General features: G+C 39.1%; 1 protein-coding gene across 1 annotated transcript; it reads right to left on the bottom strand.

Moving 5' to 3' along the window:
* Nucleotides 1-20,211, bottom strand: lmnb2 (lamin B2). The gene is made up of 11 exons (XM_052037861.1): nucleotides 19,628-20,211; nucleotides 10,731-10,887; nucleotides 9,994-10,119; nucleotides 9,032-9,202; nucleotides 8,793-8,918; nucleotides 8,154-8,374; nucleotides 5,538-5,757; nucleotides 5,119-5,226; nucleotides 4,362-4,478; nucleotides 3,195-3,284; nucleotides 1-2,870 (listed from the first exon to the last, which is right to left on the bottom strand). The coding sequence occupies exons 1-11, from the start codon at nucleotides 19,975-19,977 to the stop codon at nucleotides 2,829-2,831; spliced, it is 1,728 nt and encodes a 575-aa protein (XP_051893821.1). The 5' UTR covers nucleotides 19,978-20,211; the 3' UTR covers nucleotides 1-2,828.
* Nucleotides 20,212-22,277: the final 2,066 nt, after the last annotated feature.

The following is a 22,277-nucleotide window of genomic DNA, read 5'->3' as shown; positions in this document are numbered from 1 at the left end:
TTTAATATGTAAAACCATATTTATTGAATGTTCATAAAATTTCCAGTTATAAAATGTTTACAAATTACAGAACTTTTGCTTTTTGGCATGTCATCTCCTTACAGCAAAACACATCAGTGATAGTGTCTAGCTTATTGGTGTATCAAGATAGTTTACATTCTCAACTCAATATAGGAATCAAATGCAAATTTAAGTTACTTTTTTCAAAATGGACAATCAAAATACTTGTGCTATATGGGCAAGTTGAAATTCACTTTGTTCTGATATTTAAAGCAGGATCATAATTCTATGGATTTTATGTTTAGTACAGTTGTATTTTCTTTGTTACACCTCACTGAAAGTAGTTCATACATTAATGCCCATTTCCAGAAACATCATCAGGTCCTAATGTCATTGGTGATGCAGTAGTATGACAAATCTACAAATCAAACTAACTCAACAAATTATTGTACCACCAGCTACATATAATCTGATCATGGTGCATTTACTTCAAGTGAAAATGACAGACAAATGGCTGTTCACATTGTTTTATTCCACTGCTCAAAAATTCACATTCATTATTCAGATGAATTATGCCATTCTGCCCCCTCTGAATAAGGACTAGTAACATAGTAAAGTTTTAAATTTTGAGAAGTGGCAAATCTGTACCTTGAGAATCTCAATTCCCTTGTTATTCTGAAGCTTTCTTATGAAAGTCATTGACCTTAGTTTGATTATAGGTTAATAGGCTATTCGAAACATTTGTATAGAGTGCACAAGGTACAAGGCAGTGGAAGAGAGCACAGATCTGCCATCTTGGTTTATGTTTTAATGAAAATTCTCAAATAAGAAACTGAATTTCACATCTGCTTTGTGGGTTTCTTTTTAATCAGTGGAAAGTGTTTGATTTTACAAGGGAAACACCAGAAACCTTGCAATGCAACCTTTTAAAAAAATTAAAAGGAAAATAATCACAGCAATGCATATCATGATTTTAACCAGTAAATTGATCATTTAAGAAACAGTCAATGTGCACGATTTTTAAGACCATCCATTATAATTCAATTAAGTTTAATATAAAAGCAAAAGTATATTTTTAAACATCATTTCCCAGGCTATAAAAATGCTCACCAACTTCTAATGGAGGACAATTTCACATTACATAATTCTAATTCACTATATTTAGGAAACTTGATCAAATAAACCTTATGGATTCAAAAGGAATTCCATCATTCAATCTCAACATTCCTCATTAATAGGTGTTCAGTCCACTTAAAAAGTCATCTGAGAAACAATTTTAAAAGTTTATAAGTGATACAAGCATAAAATTATATATTTAACCATATATATGATACACAAAATCACAGGAGTTGGGGTGGGTAATATAAGCAACATGATTTTTAAAAAACTGCTCCCCCCTCAAAAAAACAAATTTAAAACAGTAATACAGGAGTGAATATTCAAGAGTTGGCTGCAGATCTTTTTACTGCAGTTTTATTGCTTGAGATTTCCAAGTAACAATGTTTTCTGAAAACCTCAGTTATGAAGGAATAAACTTCTCTAGTTTAAATGAAATGTACTATTTTATGAAAACCTCATTTTTATAGAATCTTACAATTGTTTACTTGATGCCAAACAATTAAAACTGAAATAAAATCTCAGCAAATTAAGGCAGCTACTGCAATTTCTGTGTAAACTGTCCTCAAGTTAAAATTTAATTTGTCCCAGTGCTGTGAAACATTCCTTCCCCCACCCCCACCCCCAAATTCTGGTTACTTATTTGAGAGTCAATCTAACTAGCCTCTAAAACAAGCACACTACTACTACAAATCACTATCAGTTAAATACTAACCAACCAGCCATCAGCAAAGAAAAAAAAACAAACTTCCATAAGCCACCATCCAAAATATTAATACACCAGCCGTAAATATACTCAATAGCATTAGCAAGTAGGCATCCAAATTATCAGGTACTAACTTAAATAATGGAAATTTGACACTAAATACAAAGTTTAATATGAGAACATAAATGATTACATGCAGCACTGATGCTTGAAAAACTTAAAAAGCTTGGTGTATTCTGCTGTTTTTCATGTGATATTTACATTTCCATTCAATAAATGCACATGATTGCATAATTCATCCAATTAAAAGTAATTTGTCTCCCATTGCCAGATCTGTGAATGCAAAGCCCAAAAAGGTTAGCCTCCTTTCAATTATACAAATTCTTACAATCACATGCAGCAGTTTTTGTACAGAATAGCCAAACACAGTATTTTTGGGCAGGATCAAAGTAAAAATCTTTATAGCCCATTTCTCCAAAACACCTGAGACTTCTGCATTGGAGTTCAGAATACTCCATCTGCAGCTATGAAGGAGTTTCATACCACTAACAATACTAATTTTGTTTGGGTATGAGGTTAACACCAATTTGGTGGAGTTTTTACAACAACCCTTTGGGTTTGAAAAACTGCAGAATAACCAAATTCTGATTAACACAGGCCGCGATGCAGTGCTACGGCTAAGCCCTAGATGTACTGAACCCAAATCTCAATCTATACATGATAAATATAGACTGAAGCCATTTGGCTAAATTGTTTTTCTTCTCCCTCCCAGCCCATGTAAAATTGATAATGTCCCATGACCACCACTTTGAGGTGTTAAGTGATCTATAAAAACCCCTTCAGAACTCAGGTTTTACAAAATAAAACATGGATTAAAATACTAAAACTGAATGGTCTCAAATGTTTAAAGAAAATATTGTGTACAAAAATATTTCTCAGTGGCTCTGGACAAAGTAACTCAGGATTAAAAATCCCTCTTCTGGGAAAAAAGGTACATTTTTGATGATCACATGACTGCACATTGACGAGATGTGGTCCTTGGGTCACCCTGAAATAAAACAAAGCACTAATTTATTGTTATAAATCATTAAATTCATTTTGAAGTCACCTCCAAACCATTTCTCAAGTTCCATGATCTAGCAAGTTAATCATGTTGTTGCTGCATACCAGATCCAAAAAAAACCCTGCTTTGAGATAATTTGATCTCACCTGGTCACCAAGTTCTGCACATTGAAGCAGGGGGAAGAAATGGGACACAACTGGTTTAGGCGATTATAGAAGATAGGGACAAACCTCAAGCAAGACTATTTATAAATACTTCTGGTTATCATAAAGCCTTTAGATGCACCAAAACAAAGAATTTACACTTTACCTGTTGATGGAAAAGGTCTTCTTCTCCATACTCAGGCTCCTCTTCCACATCTTCAAGGTAAGTTTTTTGGAGAGTTCTCACCGCAACTTCCTGTTTAAGAAAAACACATATTGGCACCTGAAGTACTTTTAAAGCAAGCTTAAAATTTAATTGTTATTCCCCCCCCCCCCAAAGATAATTGCCAACATGTGCAGCTTTGGAATGATTCTTCTAATTACGTAGCTGGTGAATGACTGTCTACAATTCTTAAGGGTGTAAAATATACCCTGGGTGGGGGACCAAGACCAGCTTGGTAGCATCACCACTAACATACCCTGAAGGACTTGACTGCCAAGTGAATCAACACTTAGTCACCTTTTCTCCCCCCACTAGTCTAATCGCAGATGCATCCATGCTTGACAGTACTCATAGGTCACTCGAGTATACAATCCTCATGGAGTGAAAGGCCAAACTTCACACCAAAGACACCCTCCACCATATATACCACTATCATTGTGCTAATTGGGATGCAGTTGGAACGGAAGTGGCAGTTCAAAACTGGACATCCACCAGGCAGCAGCAGAACTATATGCCACCATAATCAGCAAAAATCAGGACCTAGCACACTCTTCATTCTAGCACTGCAATCAAGGTCAGGGGACCAGCCTTGGTTCAATAGCAACTTGGGCAAAATATGCTGGAGCATGAAAGCAAGCATATCCAAGAGGTTGCAACCTAATGATTGCACAATATGCAAATTATACAAAAGAAAGAGCCAAGCAATCACACAATGGATCAGATGACATTAATGTAGGATTAGTGTAAAAGGTAGATAATTCATGTAGACTCAGTGGGCTGAAGGGCTTTTTCTACACTGTATTTCTCTATGGCTACAAGGTTAAGTCAGATGATGGGCATCCTGCGGTAAGTGACTCCTCTCCAGACAATCCAAAGCATTTCCACCATCTGCAAAAATGAATCAGGAATTTTAAAAATATTAAGTTTATAGTGTGGTGTATGATGACCCAGCACAGAGGGTGCTGGGAGCAGAGCCAGACATTAATGTCTACGTTCTTTTTGTTTACATATTGCATTCCTACAAAACCTGAAATTCCATGTTTCCCTGCAATAAGAAAAACATACCTGTGAAATTTTACCACTTCACAATTTCTAACATTTAAGCCATACCTCTCCATCAGAGTTGACGAGGACAGTCTTGATCTCATCCCCAGTGCCCCAACTCTGACTCTTCCACAGAAGGTCAGTAGGAGGGCTGTGTGCTTTACCAGCATCTGCACTCCAAATCTAGGCAAAAAGAGTACAGAGCAAAAGAAAGTTATTCTCCTAGTGCTTTGATATATTTGTAAGACATTTCAGTATTCAATGGGCCAAGAAATTCATACAAATAGCAAAGATTAATTAAGCAAACTCCATTCTGCTGTAACTGCTGAAGTTATGTGCTAAGATAGACGAGCGAACATTTTCCAGATTCCCCTACTCTTGCAACAGCCCCAACTTCAATTCCCCACCCCCCACCAATCAGCTATATAGCGTTCAGTTGTATAGTAAAAAATTCAAGAGAGATTCAGTTCAAGTGCACTTTGGAATTGTTGCCATTACCGCTCCATAGTAACTCAAAATTGATAACACCAAGTTCCAACTCTGAAGAGTGTTGTAAAATATTCTTGAAGGAGCTTCCTAACTTTGTTACAATGTCAAATGACAAACCAGACCCCATGCTAAAGTTTAAGGAAGGCTCAAGGTTCATTTCACAGAAATACAGTAACTCTGCATACACTCAAAAACAAATGCTGCTAATAAGTTGTTCTCTCCAAAACTCAACTTTGATTTGCAAGCCAGACAAAATCAGTTTGCAATTACAATTGCAAAAGGTGGCTGTCAATCCCACTACATCAGAGTTTATAATGTACAATGTGCAACTCACTTTAACTTTCTGTCCAGCCTTCAGGGTGTATTTGGGAGTGAACTTGTAGACTATTTCCTCCCCATCTCCAATTTGCCTTTTCAGTCTCCATCCCCCAAGTGGCTGATCCTGCAAGCAAAAGTGGCAAATGAATTTTAAACAGCCAGATTGAGAATGCCACTTGGGCATTTTAGAGAGCTGCTCAGATGATAAATACAACATCCAATAATACAGAACTTCACACTACCAGTAACTAGAGTTATGAAAATGTTGTTTCCTGCTTTCACGTCTACACAAGATGGTCACAAGTCCTCAGGCAGTTTCCCTACAAATTCAAGACTCCAGCTGCTGTTGTACAATTCAAGTAAATCTTGTATTAGTGTGCCAACTTGCAAAGCAAACTGAATAAAAGGTTGTGCTCAAGTTATCTAGGTCCTCACCTTCTCAGAATTATTGCTGAGACAAACAAACTTCCCCTCAAGATCAATTGGCTCAATACTGATTGAGCCACTGCTTGAGTGTGTTTGTTTTATATGACTGCTTTCTCTGGGCTCTTCCATTTCTACCCGCTTTCGTTTGGCACGAGATGTGTGAACAGCACTGCTAGAAGTAGCACGGGACACTGTCACCTTGGAGGAGGGACTTGGAGAAAGTTTCAACCTGGGAACAAAAACAAAGCATTTTAGTTGCATTCATCTTCCTCCGATAGATACTGCATTCCGAATCCCATTACTTGTACGCACTTTTTCCAATCATCTTAGGGTCCTACTCTATTTCTCACTTCTGCCTTTGGAGGTCTCAAACACACTATTACTTGCCTTCTTGCTCTCCTCCCATGGATCAACAACATGCATTTGTGTAGCACCTTTAATATAAAAAGACACCCAACCAAACAAGATGCACTAATTAAAAAAATGTTGCCTCCACTTTTTAAAAATCATTCTTAAAAACTTCATGAGCATTCTATGCTTTGGCAATTCAAGTAACTGTCTAGGTACTGAATGCTGTGATTCTTTGCCTCCACCACCTCCTCAGACTCTGCATTCCAGATTCCACCACCAAGTGAATAGATCTTTTCCCTCTGATCTCCTTAAATCCTCTTGTATCTCATCTTAAACCTATGACCTTTGGTTACAGACATCTGTTCTGGGAGAAAAAGTTTCTCAATATCCTATCCCCAGAATTTTGTACATTTCATCAGGTCCTTTCCCCAACTTTCTCAGTTCCAAGGGAACAATCCCAATATATCCATTCCTTCCTCATTGCTAAAACTGTTCATCTCAGACATCATCCAGGTGAATCTCCTCTGCATCCTGTCCACTGCAATCACACTCTTCCTAAAGTGTGACAAACAGAACTGCATGCAGGATTCAAGCCATGGCGTAACTAATGCTTTATAAAGTTGTACAATGACCTCCATTAAGAATTCAATATCAGCGCAGTCTGAATTTCTGGAAAATAAGTTCCTCCAAAAATCAACTATTACATTCTCCAACACCATGACTTACACCAATCTGCACCTGGCTATTTGCAGTACAAAATTCAGAGATCCACTCCCACACATTTTGAATCAAAAGGCCACTTATGTAACAGAACACATTTTCCCATTAGAACTCTAAAATAACTCCCAAATTCAATTTCATTGACAAGCTGATCAACTTCGTTTACCCACATTTATGAAGTTCACATTAAAAAGCACAGAAAGAAACAGCATTTCAAATCAAAAGCCTTTCATTAGATCATAAACCTGAAACATCAATTCTTTCCCTTTCCACAGATGCTGCCTCATCTGCTGAGCATTTCCAACATTCCATTTTTATACTAGTACCATTTTTATACTAGTTTTCATTAAAAACCGTGGCCATTTTCAATGTCAAAGATGCATTTGCCCATCACCGACCTCAAAACCCTGATCCCAAATAACAAATTTTAAATTTTACGTTAAATCCTTCTGCCCTCACTCCTCATCTAAACCAGTAGCATCCCATTTTACCCATACACCCCCAAACTTGTCTCTAGTTCATCCCAAGTCAATTATTATGGAATTACTTTCATCAGTTTAGACATCATATTTTTGAAATCCTTCCCAAGCCCCTCTTTAGAACAGTATTTGCTTAATGAACTTTTAATCACTTCATTCAGACCCCATTTCCTTCTTCCCCTCGCCCATATCCTATCAATTGCAACCGAATTACTCCTGAACAAAACACATGAAAAAGGGTATAACAATGAAAGGGAGCACTGCTTAACAAAATATTTCTTCCAAGGTTCTCTTTACACCACACAAGTCAGTAACTACTGCTAAGATTTGGGGCAAGCAGCAGGCCAAGCTCAAGCCCAAGCCCAGGTGACGAACCTTTCAGTAGAAGACAAAAATGAGATCCAGCTCATCATATTACCTTAAGAAACTTAAGACCAAACTATTCATCCCCTTTATATTTTGAGCTCGTTTCAGTTAGACACACTAGAGTGCAGATACTGTAATCTGGAGCAAAAAACAAATTGCTGGAGGAATACAATGGGGCGAGCAGCATCTGTGAAGACAGAGGGATAGTTGACGTTTTGGGCTTGAGACCATGTCCTAATGCAGGGCCTTGACCAGAAACAGACCATCCCTTTGCCTGCACAGATGCTACTCAATCTGCTGAACTCCTCCAGCAGTTTTTGCTTTGCTCCAGACTACAGCATCTGCAGTCTTATGTCTCCATCTTACTACTCCACTGTGGTCTCTTGAAGTTATGTCCTCTGAAGAAATTTCTCTCCCCTCATTGACAGGAGTTGCAAGTCCTTCTCTCACTGCTCCCCCATCGCTTCCACTGCTCTTTGACCACATTCTCACTAAGGCTTGCTTCCTCAGTACTTATCTTTGTCAGCTCATTTCAGTTGTTTTATTTAACTACCAGCAACTACTTTTTAATAAAGTGAATTATACAAAGTAACTACAACAAAAGAATCTCTTCAAGGGGAAGAAAATATCTTCCAAATCAGATTTATTCAGTAACATGCAATCAAAATGACAGTACCAAACAATAAGGCAGCTTTTAGCTGCAGCATACCTCTCTTCTTCACCTTCCAAGAGCTTGCGATAGGCTTGAATTTCCATGTCAAGGGCGAGTTTAACATCAAGGAGGTCCTCATATTCTTGCAACTGCAATTCCATGCGATCCCTCAGCTCAGCCATTTCCTGGTCTTTTGCCTCCAGCATTTTGCGGTATTTATCACGGTCACTTGCAAGCAGGTCTTCCAACTCCCTAACGCGAGCCTCAGAAGCAGCAGACTACAGTGGAAGTTAATTAGGATTATGTAAACAAAGTAGTTGTGCTAAATGTTATTATCATAAGGCTACTAAAAGTGCTCACCTTTAATTAGTGTCAAATAGACAAGTAATTATGGATCTATTAGTTCCTCAGCAGTAATATGAAAGATTCCCTGGGAATGCAATACACAAGAACTTGGACAGGGAGGAATATTAATGGTACACTATCCAGGCTGGGATGCACAAGGCTCTAATTTACTTTGCATGACTGAGTGCTCATAAAAGGATTAAAAATCCATTTATATTGCTAAGGGATGGACAATAAATGCAGCTTTTTCAGAACAAGCCAAATGAAAAGCAAACATTATATTTTCTTATATCCACCATTACCATCCACCCCAAAGAGTGAGCAATGATTACAAATGGGTAAAATGATTACCTGTTTCTGCAGAGCTGCAAGTTGATAATTGAGACTCTCGATCCTATGATAGGCCTCCTGCAGCTCTTCCCGTGCTGTTCCAATAGCTTTGTCATTTCTATCGGATGCTAACTTAGCATTTTCCAACTATAAAAGCATACACAGAAACTCAAATAACTAAGCTGGAAATATTACCTCGTGTAATTTTCAGCTCATGATCCAATAGTAATATCAGAAGTTACAGCAACATTTTCAGTTACCTTGGCTTGGAAAGTTTGCTCCAAGTCTTCTTTGTACTGTTTCACTTGATCTTCATGCTGCTTTCGCAGCTCCTGAAGAGCCTCTGCCAGTTTGGATTCATAATCAATTCTTCGTCCAGTATCTACTTCTACTATTCGACGGTCTTGTCTCTTCTTAGTCTCACGCACTTCCTACATTAAAAGATTACCGAATTTTACCTAGGTTTGTACTCATTACAGTTTGTGGACTAAAGGACCAGTATAAAATACAAGAGATTAATTGGAATTCTAGTTTTAATGAGGCTTTATACATTTGCACATGCCGCTAATCTTGAGTGTAAGAAAAAATGGTGATAATTTCTTTAACATACAGTAAAATTCTGACAACGCACTTTCTGGAAATCTTGATAGTTCAGCATTTGGCACCAGATAATGCTTGCCACTCACTCTTTCCATTCACAGGTGCTCTGGTTGCTAGAAATTCACTTGGTTTGGTTGGCTACGTTTCCTTTATACTTACTGGAGTTCGCCTCCTGTGCCCTCTTTAAACTTACTGGGGCCACTGAAAAATTTATTATTCTACGACTGTTTAACATTTAAGTAAATTAAAAAAGTCTTGGGTCACCAAATAGAATAACATTTGATAGTTTACGTAATTGAATTTTACTGCATCGTAGATAATTAGTGGAGTAGGTGACAAAACATTGGCTAGAAAGGAATATAAATATTGGTCAGAGGCTGAACAAGTGAGGAAGAATTTAGGCTTCCCAGTTTGCACTGAGGTACTGAAATTTCTGGGCACTGGAAATAGTAAGAGGCAAATGTCTACTGCAAGACATGGAAATCCTAACATCGAGGGAGCAGTTCCCCATTCCAGAAAGAGCGAATTTACTTGACAATACTGTAGATATACAGAATGTAATATTTTAAGTTGTAAAATGTTACAAAATATCAGCAATTAAAAATGAAAAAAAAAATCATACCTCTTCAAACACATTTTTCCTGAATGCTAGTTCCTCATTTAGGCTCTGACACTGATTTTCCAGATCAACTCGCATCAGTGTCTCTCCTTCCAATTGTTTTTTGGCAGCAGCCAGGGAACTTTCGGCCTAAGTTGAAATAGAAAGATTATTCTGCTTTATTTGGTAACGTACACAAAATACATTTCCATGGTGTGATTCTTACTTCAAGCAACTAACTTCAAATAGGATAGGATTGTTCCAAAACAAGTCAAAGAAAAAGAAAAATTCTGCTGCTGCACTCTCAATTATCTAAGCTGCTATACTGGAAAGATAAACCTTCAATCTTAAATTGTTTTTCACCACCATTAAGTACACTTAATAGAATTGAAAAGGAAAATAAATGACCAGTTCAGTGAGGCATGAGAGGTTTGTTGCAACCCAGCAAGTGTCAATACTTTTAATAAGGTTATGTGAGAAAGTTAGAGAAATTAATGATTCTTGTGCTCTTTACAACAACCATTCAACAAACTGCAACTTTGACCACCTCATATCTAACCGATCACTAACAAGCATATATGGAGTACTAAATGCAGATAATGACACTCATCTCCTGTTAGCAGGGAAACATCTAATCCACAGCTGAAAGCTAGAGGAAAAAAAGATGTGCAGAATTCAAATACCATCTCTTATTCCATAGTGTATTCAACATGTTTTACAGAGATCATCCCTTTCCAGATAACTCAACCACAGAACTTTACCTTAGCAAGTTGTGAACGCAAGTCATCCATCTCCGCTTCCATACGATGGTTTTCACTAAGAGCAGTGTTAAGTGCTGCCTCATTTTTGTGATAGGTCAGTTCAAAATCTTTCAACCGAGCAAGAGCTGATGTCAGGTCACTATCTTTCTTCTTGTAACTAAGGAAAACAAGCTAGTTTTAATAAATGTAAATGTAAGCATAGTCTTAAATACAGAAATTTTGGTCACGAAAAGAGGGCAACAGTTAACCCCTAAATAAAAACATGCAAAAACTCCAAATTTAATCTAGATTCACACACAAATTGGGTATAAGCAAATGTTAACCAAATACACTGAAGGAGTTATCTTAAAAAAAGTAACAACCCATTTTCTTAGTTTTTAAATGAGTACAAAACTCCCAAGCAATTCAGCTTTATAGTTTTTAACTATTACACAGATGGACTTTTCAGAAATATTTTAATTATCTCAATATTTGCAGAAAGACAAGGATACAATCAGAATGAAATAATAATTTCAAATACTCTGACTGATCAGAATAGAAGTTCATAGATCAGGGCAGATAGGTGCAAAAGGAAACTAAAATTGATGTTAGACTGGTTTCTTCCAGTAGAGGTCATGCAAGTAACATTTCCCAAAATTGGGGTTTTGCAATTCTGGTTTACTCACACCTTACCAGTTAGAATAAAATATTGTCCAAGTACCAGTTCAATAAAAATAAATTGAGAAATTAGTTTAGCCATCCCCCACCCCACAGTGAACACAACCAATACCACAACTTTTCCTCTTATTAATAACTAGGATACAAATCTATGGTAGCAGTGCAGCAATTTCAAACTGCAGAGGGAAAGAATGAACAGCAGGAAGACTAAGGTTAGGTTTTAAGGAGAGACTGGCTGCTGAATGGCAGACAATATGGCAGATGAAAATTAACAAAAAATGTGAAGTAATAAGATTTTTGGCAGAAAGCACAAAGAGACAATACAATAAATGCAATGACAGTGCCTCCTAAACCACATGTCTGAGTTGATCAAATGTCATACTTCCAAGTCTGCTGACAGTATTAAACCAGGTGAGATGCGAGTATAGAGAAGGATTAAGAGAGACTTCAAGGACAAACGGACAAGTTGAATTAGTGGGCAAGAACATGGCAAGTTTAATATGTGGAAATGAGATATCTTTATTAGTCACATGTACATCAAAACACACAGTGAAATGCATCTTTTGCGTAGAGTGTTCTGGGGCAGCCTGCAGGTGTCACAACACTTCTGGCGCCAACATAGCATGCCCACAACTTCCCATAGATGAATGGGTTAGGATGTGGGAGGAAACCAGAGCACCCAGAGGAAACCCACACAGACACATGGAGAGAACATACAAACTCCTTACAGACAGCAGGCAGAGTTGAACCCGGGTCGCTGGTACTGTAATAGCGTCACACTAACTACTACACTACTGTGCCTATGCAAGTTCATCCACTTTGATGCACATAACAGAGTATATTAAATTTTGAAACTGGTGTCCAAAAGGGACCTAGACGTGTTTGTACCCAGGTTATAGAATGCCAATGCGCAAGTGCAGCAAGTACTAAGGAAGGCAAATAATTCATTGGTCATTTTTACAAGACTTGAATGCAGATGTAAGGAGGTTTCACTGCAATTGGTCAGGCAAAACTGCACCAGGAGTAGCATATAGCGTTGGTCTCCTTACCCAAAGGAAGGAGCAAAGATTCTCTGGACAGTTTCACCATTAAAAAAAATTGAGTAGACTGGAACAATTCTCTACAGTTTAGAAGAATGAGGAAACTGCAGTGTACTGTACAAAAATTGTTGAAGGGCTTGACAGACCAGCTGCAGGGAACCTCCCTGAAGGGTCCAGGTCCAGGAAACACTGTTGTTAATTAAGGAATAGACTGTTTAGGACTGAGATGAGGAGAAATTTCACTGAGGGTAGTGAACCTTTCAAATTAGTTTCCTTTGGAGGATTGGTCATTGTGTTCATGCAAAACAGAGACCTTAGTTGATTTCCAATCATTAAGAAAATCAAGGGATATAGGGATAGTGCTGGAACATGGCACTAAAGTGGAGGATCAGCCATGATCTTACAAATGGCAGAGCAGCTTGAAGAGCCAAACAGCCTGCTCTTGTATTATTGCTTATGTTCCTACTTGCTCATATGTACAAGTTGCCAGGGAAGGTTGTATAAAGTTTAAAATCAAAACATGAAGGATCCTGAATTTCATAAAGAGTGGAATAAAGTATAAAACTAGAATCTTGCATTCATTTCTAGTCTCTGCACCCACAAAGATCTGAAGCCTCAAAGGGTACAAATTCACTGGAATAGATGGGTGGGGGGTAGAAGAGCTGCTGCAATTGATCTCCTTAAAGCGGAGGTGGTATCATACAGATGACCGTTGGAGGAAACCATTCCTGTTGGTTGACACAAGAGTCTAGAACTCTTGGACACAGATTTAAGAGGAGTTAATAGTTGGTAATTTTGTTTAAAAGTGAGGGAAAAGTGTTGCCTGACAGGGTGGAGTTAGGTTTAGCTCCGAAAGGGAATGAGACCACAAATTGAAAGAAAATTCAAGGTGTATAAAGGCCAGAATGGAATAGAATTAGCTACTTTGTCCTCGTAGAGCACAGATGGAGCAAAGGGCACCTTCATGTGCTATTACCCAAATTTACTAGACATTAGTGTTCCACAAGACACAAGGGGCAGCATGGTAGCATAGCTGTTAGCAAGACACTATTACAGTGCCAGCAACTGGGATTTCAATTCCCATCGCTGTAAGGAGTTTGTCCGTTCTCCCCGTGTCCACGTGGGTTTCCCCTGGGTGCTCCAGTTTCCCTCCGGGTGCTCCGGTTTCCTCCCACATTCCAAAGATGTACAGGTAGGTTGACGTGGGTTTAAATGGACGGCGCAGACTTGTTGGGCTGGAAGGGCCTGTTACTGTGCTGTATATAAGTTTTTAAGTTCTCTAGCCACCAGAAATAATTACCAGTGAACTTGCTTTAAGCAAAATTCTTTCTATGTTAAAAAAAATTGCCTTCCCCATACCCACCTTTACCAGGGCTGGCACAGTAGTGCTGCAGGTAGCACGGCTGTCTCAACTCCAGCAACCCAGGTTCAATTTGGCCTTCAGTGCTGTCATGTGGAGTTTTCCTTTCCTTGTAGCCATGTGGGTTTCCCCCAAAATTCAAAAAGTGTAGGTTATAGGGCAATTTATAGTAGCCCTCTAACTTAAGTACTGGAGTAGGTGTTAATAGATATGCAATAGAATATGTTACAGGAAAATAATTAGGGGGAAGGGGACTGATGTGAAAAGCTGCACAGACCCTAGGAATCAGCTGGCTTATGTTGCAAGGAAAAAATATTTAAGATGTCCATGGTTAGAAGAGAGAGTAGTACTTGGGTATTAGTGGGTAATAGCTAATCAAGAATTAATTTCAAGCACTTCTGGGTATAAGCATGTGTGTGGTGGGTCTAAAAATGCCCAAATGATACACAGGAAATTGAAAGCACAAGAGAAATCAAATTAGTTAAAATTAGTGAAAGGTCATTGATCCAAAACATTAACTCTGCTCCTCTCCCACAGGTACCATCTGAAATTTTGTCTTGCCATTGAATTCAGTGTGTAAATAGATTTATTCCTTCAACAGCATCTTCTAAACCAGCAACCTCTACCACATAGACGACAGGCACACAACCTCCAAATACCCTCAAACCTCAACCATAATTTGAAACATGTTGTCATGGGTAAAAACTTGGACCTCCCTGATGTTCATTCTTTCAAAGTCATGGACTGCAATTCGTGGCAGGCTTACCAAATCCTTAATGCAAAGTCCACAAATATTGGACTTACTAATACCCACATCCTGCAAAAATATTTTTTTGACCAACAGGTCAACCTCAGGTAATCATATCTGAACTCAACAGCTCAATACTGAATTGAGGTTTTGACAACTCCAATGGCTGCTGGAGGGCATGGTTAAATTACTGGGATTTCTACATCTCTCTACCCAGGCTGCCAAATAACCTTTCAAACAATGCCAGATCCCAGCTTAATACGACTCATTATCGCAATACAACTCCAACCTTGTGTTAAAGGATCATAGACGTGAACATATTTATAAACAAGTGGTTAGGAAGGCAAATTGGCCTTAATTGCGAGAGATGGAGTTTAGAAAGAGGGAAGCATTGTTACAATTATACAGCGCCCTGGTGAGGCCACACCTGGAGTACAATTTTAGTCCCCTTACTTTCAAAAGGATTATGATGGCATTTAAGGCAGTCTAAAAGAGATTCATTAGGCTAATTCCTGGGATGAGAGGATTGCCTATGACAACCCATAATCTTTGGAGTTTAAATGAAGGGAAGATATCCTTGGGGCAAGGGGGAAAGAGACATGGCAGGGCAAAGGCCAAGATGTTTTCCCATAGTTGGAGTCATGAACAAGGGAACATAGCTACAACATTAGGGGTGGTCATTTAAAAACGACCTGCAAAGAAACTTTGTGCCAGAAGGCAGTGAATCTCTGGAATTCTCTACCCTGGAGGTTTGTGGAGTCTTGATCATTGTGAATATTTTAGAAAGTACCCAAATTTTGCTAAGCTTACCAGTATAAAATACTAGCTTCACTAAATGCATCCTAGACAAAATCTTAGTTCAAGTAGATTAAAAAGCCAGATTAATGTTTTGCGTATTCATCACAGGTATGTAAAATAAAATTTCCTAACTGGCATTTCCAAACAATTGTTTTCCAGCACTGAATAAAAACAAATTAGCTTTTAGGAGAAAGTCAACAAGCAATGGGGATGCAGCCATTTGCACCCAAACTCGGCAACCAAATCACGAGCATGTTTATCCTGGAATTTAGAAGAAATCAGACACCAATCTGAACTGAATCATATTGTTCCCTCCCTTCTCATTCAAATTATCCAGTCGCATCACTGCTCTCAGATCAGTACCTTCCCTTGCGAAAAAACCAATAAGCGGCAAGAAAGTGAATGCGACTCCTTATTGGCTGGTCCTTAAAAGCCCGTAACTCAAAAAACACATGTGCCACAGCTTGAAGAAACCGAACGTCTTCCGAATTGCAATTCACATTAAATAATTGGAAGTGCACAGTAAAGAGATAATCCTATTTTTTCTTCTTTAAAAGGTTGCTATGCGGAGCACAACTGCCTACTAACGATCGAAAACGAAAATTCTGTGAAGACACTTCCACCCCACCCCCTAACAGTCACCAAACGCAAGGGTGAGCCGAGCTTCTTTGCGTTTCCTGAAATAGCGTGATCTCCCTGACATCATAACCACATAACCATAAAGCGCTGTGATGTACCAGACTGATGGCATACAAATTGTTAAGTTCTAAAAGGAAATTAATTTCATATGCACATTAGGCTTTCTTCGAATTGCGAGATGAAGATTAAGGAAACAATGCAACATAGGAAGTTTTTATTTTGACTACACTGATTTTTCATTTAGCCTTACCAATCGAGTCTTATATTCATGTGCATCAGCATTTCAAAAAAAACATTAAATTGGGTTCGATAGGCGCGGCAATGATGTTTCTAAGAGCATCGCAGTTACTGGACGCAAAACCAACAAGGGGCTTAATTATCATGGAACTCCAGTAAGATCTCAATTTGATTCGATTTGTCTCAGACAAAAGGAGTTTACAGACAGTTCAAGTCGTGAACCCGAGTAACATTTGTTTATTGTTCTACCCAGCGCGTAAATTTTAGGCGGGAATCATTCGTAATTCAGCGTCAGGTCTCGAGCAAAAAGATAAGGCGTCGATAATACACATTAAGACCAGTGCCAGCCTGCTTCTGCGAGATGACAGGAAGGGAGGGGGGCGAAAATGAAGGGATCATCTGGATGGCAAAAAAGGAACAGCAAGGAATAGTTTTGAATAAATTTGACTCAATGAAACTACCAGCATCTTCAAATGTGAATGGATCTCATAAGACGTTCGAATAGAAATCCAGGCACTGGAACAGAACAGATGTGCACCAACAATGGAAGTGAAAGCTGTATCGCCATTTTGAGTTATGACCCACCGAAGGCAGATTCCACAAATCCCACAATAACAATGGAGTTGAGAGGACGATAACTTCATTAAAATCTTATTCAATGTATACCACGAATACAAATCATAGGGGCCTGCCTAGTCCAACTCTATTCCTGCCTCAAAGCCCTTCCCAAACAAGTAAAGCAATTCCAAAGTGGATCATACACACCTCAATGACACAATCAAAAATAATGCTTAGAAATACCAGATAAATTAGCTTGCCCTGAACACCTTATAAGCAAACTTTGAGTGATAATTTGTCGTTCCAAGTGCACTCGAGTCTTCTCATTGATTAATGTAGGAACTACTGTACCCAGTGTACATTGACTACTTCTACCAGCTGTCCAACAGTAACAACCACCACCCCCCCATGAAATTAAAAGGATAGGCGAAGATGTGTTTTCAGTTGAGATCAAAGAGAACCACTATTTGTCCAGCAACACAAATTTTTATCGACCTAAATTTCTCTTTTCACCAGGAGCATTTTAAATGCATCTGCAAGTTTGTCACTGGAACACAAGGTATATAGTTTTAACGAAGTAAATGCAGGAAACTATAGGATCCAAAAAAAATCCCCGAAATCACAGCCTGCATGCTTAAAATAATCTTCGGATAATCATGCAAAAGCAGCCTGCAATCATTTCGCTCACTTTCCAAACATTATTGCATGGTTCGTAAATACAGCACGTTTGGCAACCCCGAGTTTCAAACCCCACCCCTAAAGTCCGTCTCTTACGCGGTCCAATAATAGGGCAGACATATCGCCAATAACAATCATCTGGCAGAGACATATAGACTATTGAAAATATCAACAAAAATAACGCTATGAATCAAGAGCCAAAGCCTGCAACACATTTGGTTCAAGAATCCACAACTCTTCCAACCAAACTACCTTGTTTCAATGTTACATTTTTTCTTAAAAAGTATAATGGATTTTTTGATATTCCATTTATCTGTGGGTGTACCGAATGCTGCAACAAATTGACTATTATGAGTAGCCCAAGAAAATGATTTGTTTTAAATAGCTGGCTTCAGCCCAACACCACAAAAGACATTAAGCCAGAATCGTTGGAAAGAATATAGATCGAAAAAAAAATGCCACACCCCTGACCACAGTAACACAATTTAAAGTATTCAAAAGCAAGCTTCTAATTAGCTTGGGGTAATTAGCCACATTAGTATGAATCAGTTGGAGCCCATTTTTTGTTTACAGCAATATGGATGAAAGTCCAAAATTCAACCCGTCACCTCTTATACAAGTAGGTGCAGAACTTCTGCTTGTCCTCTACACATTTGAAATCAATTCACGGGAGAACAAAGGGCCATGAATCCAAGATGCTCTTATGATGAATTCTACTCAGTTTAGTTTACTCCTATTCGAAACCACTATCCTGACACACTACTACATCTATATACGCGCTCCCCCCCCCCCCCCACTATATCTAGATACTCACTTCATCCTCGCCATCACACACACACAATATGCATAGGAAGATTTTTTTATTATTAACAATTAGAACGGAAATGAAAATGGAATCTCAAATATAACACATGCTTAGAAATGCTGGTATGTTTTCATAAACTTGACCTTCCCCCCCATTTTTCGACTTTATAAGCAAAAGGTGCTCCTTCACTACAGCCCGATTTTTACCTAAAATACTACGTTGGTGCCTCAAAGCAAAGTCAACAAACTTCAAAATTAAACTATAAACTTAACTACATGACAAGACCAATACTTTACCATGCCTTAGTCTAGCGTAATGATGAAGAGCTAAATTGTCAGAATGTACTTAGTCGCGTGCTGATAAAAAAAAGTCTGCCAATATTTCACAGCATTACTGTTGCATAACAGAATTCCTCAATTTGTAAGATTTGAGTATGTTGTATGATACCATGCCCCACCAGAAAATATTAAGCGGAAGAAGTGCTTCAGTTTTCAATGTTCGACTTTTCTCTAAGCTTTTATGTAATTAAGATCAGCACTGCAGAAAGAGATGCAAGGCATAATTACTACATTCTCACGGGTATTTAAGAAATGACAATGTCAGGTAAATGACAAAGTGCAATTTTTCCTGTTAGGAAAGTACAGAACCAAGGATCGCAAACTCGAGATTGCACGGTCAGCCACTTGGGGCGATGAAAGTTTCTGCACTAGAGGGGAGAGATTCTTTGGAAATCTCTACGCCTGGGGGTTACAGCCGCTCAACGAGCCGAGCCACAACCGAGATCAGTTATACGCATACAAAATTAAAGCCACATGGTTAAAGGCGGAAATCTGAGTTGATAGAAGATCACCAACGAAATCGCTAAGTGGCAAAGCAATTTGCCTCACGGACAAGTTGCTGTCAAACATTAAGGGCAATTAGCCAAATCTGTCACTCAACTGACATTGTATAGACATAAGGAAATTAGGAAATATTATGCACTTAACCAAATATTGTGGTTAAAAGCAGATCAACAAGTGCTTGTGAAATGGCTGCAAACTATATCACAACTGGTAAAATATTACTGCAGTACAAGTCAGGACTGGGAGAAAAGACTGATCGCTGAACTTATGGGAACCGGAGATCAATAAAGTCAACAAAAGTTCTCAAAAAGACTAATTCTCAAAATATTTAAATATCAACTGAAAACAGATAATAGTGAAGAAATTCCTAAATCATACACAGGAAATTAAACAGCTTCTACGACTATGAAAGCTAGTCAGTATCTACCCCACCCCCTCGCCGTACGATAGTTTCAAGGATTTACGTTTTTAACATGAACACACCGGATAATTCTACAAGTAGCTGACCAACTTGACAACAAATGAAGTACTTTACTTTTTGTTCAGCTCATCCAGCTCTGTCTTGGTCTTGCCCAGCTCAATCTGCAGCTTTGCCTTTTCCCGGGCCGTCTCATCCAACAGCCTCCTGGCGTCCGCCAACTCAGTCTCGTAGATGTTCTTAATGCCGGTCAGCTCCCGGGTTGTTACCTCTTCCTTCTCGGAGATCTTCAGCTGCAGGACACTGTTCTCGCACTCCAACGAGCGCACTTTGTCGATGTAGGTTGCCAGGCGGTCATTGAGGTTCTTCAGCTCTTCCTTCTCCTGAATGCGGGTGATCCGAGTCGGGCTCAGGGGCGTTTGGGCCGCACTGGCCCGGGACTGCTTCTGGGCCGGAGTAGTTGACATAGCAACAAAATTCTTTTTTTCCCCCTCCTTGCAAATCACCGGTAATTACCTGCTCAATAACAGCTCCGAACGCGTACCGGTCAGCAACTCCCAACGCCACCAAACCTCTTTTATTCAATGAAATAGAAAATGGCGCCGCTCTCGTGTGGGCCTCGCTGGGGAAAACACAATGCCTGCTGGGAACTGTAGTCCCGCTAATCCCGCCTTTCTAGATATTTCCTCAAGGGTTAGCAGACCGTTTCCTACACCGGCGCATGTGATGATACACTTATAAATAAAATAATTCCAAGTTTATTTGCCATTTGAAGTATATTTTTAACATCGTGTGCCGCAAGAACCAGGAGTCCGTGGACTACAAACGCCAGTACCCTTTGTTCGGGGGCACGGCGCCACTCCTGTTACCCGCCAATAGCGCTGATTGGCCCAACCGGCAGCAGTTAAATGTCAATCATCTGAGGCGGCGCCAGCGGGCAGCAGTCCTGCGAAGGAAAGCGCGATTTTTAAATTTTGGCGCTGCCCGAGAAACCGCAACAGATTGAGAGAGAGGCGCCCTGGGATTCCGTCAACAAGAGCAGTTGGCGAAGGCATTATCAAATTAGGATATTAACCTATTAAAAGGAAACCAGATATGAAAATGCCATTAACTGCAGACGCCTCCCGCCACTTACATTTTAAAAGTTCAACCGCGAAACAATCCTCGCTGTCATGCAGCGTTTTTACTTAAACAATGCAGACGTTCCACGCCTTTCATATTTTTCCCTTTCCTGCATATATACGAAATTCATTTTGCAACTAGTACAGATATTTGTTTCTTCCGTTCAACTGCTTAGTTATTAAAGATACTTTATTATAATCTGTAACTCCTCTAAAAAGACATCATCACACTAATCGCAGACTATATCTGCACTGGTTGGAAACCATAAAACGAAAATAGAACACCTATAGTCTGCGCTAGCTGAAGCCCACATATTTTTTAAAAATTAAAAGCTTTCTTTCTGAAAATAAAGATAAACGCAGTAAGAAATGATACAGTACTCGGCACAAACTAATTCTCCATCTTGGTTTGTCTGCAATATTTCTGAGATTCTCTACTTATTCCCCTCCCTTGCACGTAATCTTTCTCACATCTATTTCCACGAATATAATCCTTTACAATTTCTCTTTTTTATTGTCTAATGTAGAAAGAGAATTAAAATTAACCCTCAACGTCTATTTCTATCCTACCTTGACCTGAGGAGTTCAATTAACCCCTGGCACAGGTGCTAATTGCAGATTTACCAAAACACATCAATCATGTATTAACTCACTCCACTGTAATTTTATAAATGACTAGAATCTTTTGGCTAGTCAAACAGTTTTAATCTAGACCAAGTGATCATGAGGAAGGGTCAATATATTTCCACATCAAGCTTGTCTTGAAGCAGAATCTCTACAGGTGGTGGTGTCCCCGTGTACCTACCTCCTTTGTTCTCTTTGGTGGAAGAGATTATGGGGTTTGAAAGTGTTATCAAAGAAATCTGAGTGAACAGCTGCAATGCATTTTGTAGATGGTACACCCTACAAACATTGTGCACTTGCGATTAATCAAATAGCTGCTTTATTCTGTGTTGTTGGAGCTACACTCAATCAGGCAAAAGGAGAGTATTCCATCACACCCCTGAAATGTTCAGATGGATGTTAGAAAAAACATTGAGGAGTCGCAAAGCCATGATACCCAGCTTCTGTAGACACTTGTTTTTAAGTGACTAGTCCAGTTAAGTTTCTGGTGACTGCAGGTTATCGATAGTGGGGACCTGGCAATGGTAATGCTGTTCACGTTATTAGTGAGTAGGTGGTTAGCCACGCTCTTTTTGAAGGCAGTATATGTTTGGTCATGCCACTGATCACAGTGGAATGCATTTCTGGTGCCCACTGTGCCTCATAAGATATCTTCATTAGTCACATGTACATCAAAACACACAGTGAGATGCATCTTTTGCGTAGAGTGTTTCGGAGGCGGCCCGCAAGTGTCACCACACTTCTGGTGCCAACATAGCATGCCCACAGCTTCCTAACCCATACGTCTTTGGAATGTGGGAGGAAACTGGAGCACCCGGAGGAAACCCACGCAGACACGGGGAGAACGGACAAACTCTTTACAAACAGTGGTCGGAATTGAACCCAGGATTTGGTACTGGTTTATTATTGTCACTTGTACTGAGGTACAGTGAAAAACTTGTCTTGCATACCGATCGTACAGTTGCAGTTACATTGAGTTAGTACAGAGTCCATTGATGCAGTACAGGTAAAAACAATAACAG

The sequence above is a fragment of the Pristis pectinata genome, chromosome 24 (assembly GCF_009764475.1).
Source record: "Pristis pectinata isolate sPriPec2 chromosome 24, sPriPec2.1.pri, whole genome shotgun sequence".
Lineage (NCBI taxonomy): Eukaryota > Metazoa > Chordata > Chondrichthyes > Rhinopristiformes > Pristidae > Pristis > Pristis pectinata.
Note: the sequence above shows the minus strand (reverse complement) of the source record. Positions and strands in the feature narration are given on the sequence as shown.

Bases quoted from the DNA above. Each gene is read 5' to 3' on its own strand.
- lmnb2 (XM_052037861.1), bottom strand. From the start codon at position 19,977: ATGTCAACTACTCCGGCCCAGAAGCAGTCCCGGGCCAGTGCGGCCCAA. The intron at 8,919-9,031 runs GTAACTGAAAAT...ATGCTTTTATAG, and splicing joins AGCAAACTTTCCAAGCCAAG to TTGGAAAATGCTAAGTTAGC. The intron at 4,479-5,118 runs GTGAGTTGCACA...CTTTTTGCCTAG, and splicing joins AGGCTGGACAGAAAGTTAAA to ATTTGGAGTGCAGATGCTGG.